The sequence below is a fragment of the Hippocampus comes genome, unplaced genomic scaffold, assembly GCF_001891065.2.
Source record: "Hippocampus comes isolate QL1 unplaced genomic scaffold, H_comes_QL1_v1.1 scaffold164, whole genome shotgun sequence".
NCBI lineage: Eukaryota > Metazoa > Chordata > Actinopteri > Syngnathiformes > Syngnathidae > Hippocampus > Hippocampus comes.
The window spans coordinates 247,229-251,652 of NW_017805005.1; the positions used below are offsets into that span (position 1 = coordinate 247,229).

Below are 4,424 nucleotides of genomic sequence, written 5' to 3' on the forward strand. Positions count from 1 at the left end.
TATATATATGTAAGTATTAAGGAATACACCGTTTTATTGGCTTGTTCGCGAGCAATTAAATGCCTCATTTTATCACGTCAGTGACCTGCTGCTTGCCAAATAGTGAGCCCGCATTTGATTTCTACCGGCATGTTCGCAAGAAATGCTACTTATGATAAAATGCTCCCCCCCAAAAAATCTAATTTCAGATGATGCCTTCATCAACCCGCAGCTCGCCAAGATATTCGAGCGCGTGCGGCAGAGCGCCGACTTCATGCCCATCAAGCAGATGACGGTAACAACCTCACTTTATATGCGTTGCATTGCTTTATTGGAAACCATTGAAAGATGCCAGTTGCGTCCGTAAGCAAGCACGCATCTTCTTGTGTTCAGAAAGCGCTAAACAGCGACCTGGGTCCAAACTGGAGAGATAAGCTGGAGTCCTTCGAGGAGCGTCCGTTTGCCGCCGCCTCCATTGGGCAAGTCCACTTGGCCAAGCTCAAGGACGGCAGAGAGGTGGCCATGAAAATACAGGTGTGTGTGCATAAAAATTCTTCTCCCAAACACAAATGGACTTTTTGCAATACCTTTTTTTTTTAAAGAGATTTTTGTTTCTCCACAAATAAAAAATGATACTTAATAGTACCTAACGTGATCCTGAGACAGGACACCATTGTTGATTCATTGTCAGCTGCTATAAATAGTGGTCCTTTTTGTCTTACAATTATGATTCCTGTCCTGCTTAGTATCCCGGTGTGGCGCAAAGTATCAACAGTGACGTCAACAATCTGATGACTGTGCTGAGTATGAGCAACGCGCTTCCCGACGGTACGCACGCAGCGCACGCACCACACACACAGACCTACAAAGCATTTGTGTGATGCATTTTTAAATGCCGCGTGTCTGTGTGTGTTTTGTTACGTTTCCCCAGGTCTGTTTCCAGAGCACATGATCGACGTGATGAGGAGAGAGTTGGCGCTGGAGTGCGACTACTTAAGAGAGGCTCAGTGTGCCAAGAAGTTTAGGTCAGCCTTTGGATTTGTTTGAAAAAAATAGACTCGGTGAAACAAAACATTCGGACCTACCTAAGTTTTTTTTTTTCCTTTTTAATTAACACGGGAAACGTTTATATACTGTATTCACGAGACTAATGTTAATAAGCAATATTTTCAAAGTGACACAGTGTGATAACAGTGTGTTTTAATTGTTGTTGTTGTGCGTGTTTGTGTGTGTCTGTGTGTGTTCATGACATAGGGAGCTGCTGAAAGAACACCCGTTCTTCTACGTCCCGGAGGTTATAGAGGAGCTGAGTAGCAGCCACGTGCTCACCACGGAGCTGGTCCCAGGCTTCCCCCTAGACCAGGCTGAGGGTCTCCCACAGGAACTCAAGAACACGGTAGGGAGGAAGGATAGGACGCCCTCTGGTGGAAGGACCATGAATTGCTTCTTTTCCATTGCTCACGTAAATCATACCTGGTTTTGTTTTGGTTTTTTCCAGATCTGTGAGAACATCCTGAAGCTGTGCCTGAGAGAGTTGTTTGAGTTCCGCTTCATGCAGACCGACCCAAACTGGTCCAACTTCCTGTACGATCCGCAGACACACAAGGTGAGTCCATCTTTAAAGAAAAAAATCCCCACCACTTTGCTGACTGCGCTAAATAAAAATATCCCGTGTGCGTCCGCAGGTGGCGCTGCTGGACTTCGGAGCCACCAGGGGATTTGATCAACGTTTCACAGATGTCTACATTGAAGTAAGTCGAGTCTGACGTGTGATGTATACAAATGGCGTCATAGGTGACGTCTTCATTCGTGATGGCAGGTGATCCGCTCCGCCGCTGAGGGGGACCGAGAAGGAGTTCTGAAGAAGTCCATCGAGATGAAGTTCCTCACCGGTTACGAGTCCAAGGTAAGCGTGCACACATGCACACGTTGATTTTATTTTTTACTTTTTATTTATGTCTATATTTAATCTGAAATACATAAATTGAATAAATGCGTTTTTGATTTGCAACATTTTTACACAAACACTGCAAATTTTACATTTTTAAAATGATAAAAAAACGTATTTTAATTTCCCATAATAAAACAAATTTAACGATAAAGGAAAATTAAATTATGAGAGCATGAGAAATTAAACAGGCACTTTATTTAATTTATATTAGTTTTATTCATAAAATTGTAATATTTGATATTTTTTTATTCACACATTTTTTACTGAATGAAAAATTAAGCGCACGCTACGCTCTGTTTTTACCTTTTCAAATTACATTTGTTGTTTAATCTAGTAATTTAATTAATAATTCAGATAAAATATAATACATTATCTCTTATCTATAATTAAAAAAAAATTTGTATGTTTGACATGCGACGACCACATAATTGCAGTGCAGTTATGTAAAAGCATTTAAAACTCAATTTAGAACCGCATAGTTAAGTGTTAATGTTGGTGGAGCGGTGTAAGTGGCAATCAAACAGGCCAAAATCCAGCTTGTAGTAGTTTCTTAGTCGGTGTGATTGATTTAACCAAATGCTGGAGATTTTTAAAAAAAAAAAAAACATCTATCATATCACGGGACTGAGACCAGCAAGTCCGCCTGATTTTCAAATTAAAACATCTTTCGGACTCCGACGATCATTCAAGTATATATATTTTTTTGTCAGCCTCTTTGGGTTTCCCGGTAACGGTCTGCTGATTTTGTCCATCTGTCTGTGCATCCAGGCCATGGAGAACGCCCACGTGGATGCGGTGATGATACTGGGCGAGGCCTTCGCGTCCCAGGACACGTTTGACTTTGGCGCGCAGTCGACCACGGAGCGCATCCACAACCTGATCCCCGTTATGCTGCGGCACCGCCTGACGCCGCCGCCCGAGGAGACGTATTCGTTGCACCGCAAAATGGGCGGCTCCTTCCTCATTTGCTCGCGCCTCAACGCCAAGCTGCAATGCAACGACATGTTCCAGGAGGCCTATAGGCGCTACTGGGAGGGCCGCAGGCCGCCGGTTTGATGCACGGGTCCTGGGACCAATCGGAAAAGAACGAACGGGTGAGGTTTGAACGCGCACCGGTGTCGTGTTGGAGGCCAAAGTGGGGACAAAATGAGCTGAAAGCAAATGTAACACGGTTGTTGTTTTCATGTATTTTTTTTCTGTTTTGTTGGACTTTTACAAGATGATCAGGGTTAAAGGATTATGAGGAGAAGGATGATGTTGTCGTGTAAGGTCAGTCGGTGTGGACCAGGACCGTAAGTGTCTTCTTCAAGGCCCTCCATGTTTCTGCTTCAGTTTGAGACTAGCTTGCAACACAAAAAAAAGAAAGGAAAAGGAAAAAAAAGCGGCTTTAAAGTGATTAAAAACTGGAATAATTCATGCTCTCATGTTTATTTCCTTATGTATGTCCTTGCTGCTTTTGATTGCAACGTAGTTTAGTCGGGGAGACGTTTCTTTGTTTTTGGCGGTCAGTTTTAATGAAGCTCAGGGTGATTATATCGCATTACCGTAAACAAGAAATCTACCAAAATCTCCTTTTTGTGTATTGCTTTATTCGTGTCCATGTATGTGGATTCCACTTGATTAAAAGAAAAACGTGTTTGCTGTGAGGCTTGTCTTTTCTTTTCATTCGCAAACAAGTCATCGTGATGATCAGACTAAGTGCGTGTCCTCTGCTGTGGGTGAGCTTGGTCACATGCTGCCACCAAAAATTTGCACAGATTGTGCTGTTATAGACGCAATCGACCGGCAGGCAGTCATGTAGTCTTTCAAAACAGAGCCTTTGTTGACTACTCATCACGAGTAAATCATTTAAGTTCAATCAATTCACTTCAACACATGTAAATAAACAATAGGACGTATTACTAAAACATAAGCTGTATTACTATTTCAGCAACTATAGGTCAATTTACCCCCATTCATTGCTATTTATTTGCTCGTCATCCAAATATAAGTTCAGAAACTATAAAAAAAAGGGGGTCCTGTCATTTGACTCCTGTTGGAGGTCATGTCAATCTATTTGTAATGTTTTTTTTATTTGCATTTTTTTCATGGGGATCAAGATGGTGGGAAAGCATTTCTAGGGAGTCACAATTAGCTGTCGTGAATGTTTTGGCATCTCAGGGCTCAGCTCTCCTATGTTTAGTTTTGGACTTGCAGCAAATGCAGGACAATGTCCTTATTTGGTCACGAGACGAAAATCGGCAGCATGGCCAACAAATTTCATCGTGGACAGCGGGACCACCTTTTTGCCCCCCAGGCTTTTGCATCTGAGCTACATCCTGGATAAACAAGTGGACCAGATGCGTTTTCATTTTTCAACATTTGCATTTCATTTTCAGTTTGTCTTGTTTTTGTTTTAAAGTTATTTTTCAAAATATACTCATGTTTTTTTTCACTATTTTATCTTTTGACACGGAAACTACCAAAATAAAATACTTGCAAATCAAGAAAAGTG

At 41.9% G+C, this 4,424-nt stretch overlaps 1 protein-coding gene across 1 annotated transcript in view; it reads left to right on the forward strand.

Moving 5' to 3' along the window:
• coq8aa (coenzyme Q8A, genome duplicate a) overlaps nucleotides 1-3,576 on the forward strand; it is a 15,465-nt gene extending 11,889 nt beyond the window's left edge. Inside the window, exons 8-16 of the mRNA XM_019859291.1 lie at nucleotides 189-274; nucleotides 373-513; nucleotides 726-807; nucleotides 911-1,004; nucleotides 1,234-1,375; nucleotides 1,478-1,585; nucleotides 1,665-1,730; nucleotides 1,799-1,885; nucleotides 2,699-3,576. Coding sequence (XP_019714850.1) covers nucleotides 189-274; nucleotides 373-513; nucleotides 726-807; nucleotides 911-1,004; nucleotides 1,234-1,375; nucleotides 1,478-1,585; nucleotides 1,665-1,730; nucleotides 1,799-1,885; nucleotides 2,699-2,986 — 1,094 coding nt within the window. The 3' untranslated portion in view covers nucleotides 2,987-3,576. The remainder of the gene's footprint in view (nucleotides 1-188; nucleotides 275-372; nucleotides 514-725; nucleotides 808-910; nucleotides 1,005-1,233; nucleotides 1,376-1,477; nucleotides 1,586-1,664; nucleotides 1,731-1,798; nucleotides 1,886-2,698) is intronic.
• Nucleotides 3,577-4,424: the final 848 nt, after the last annotated feature.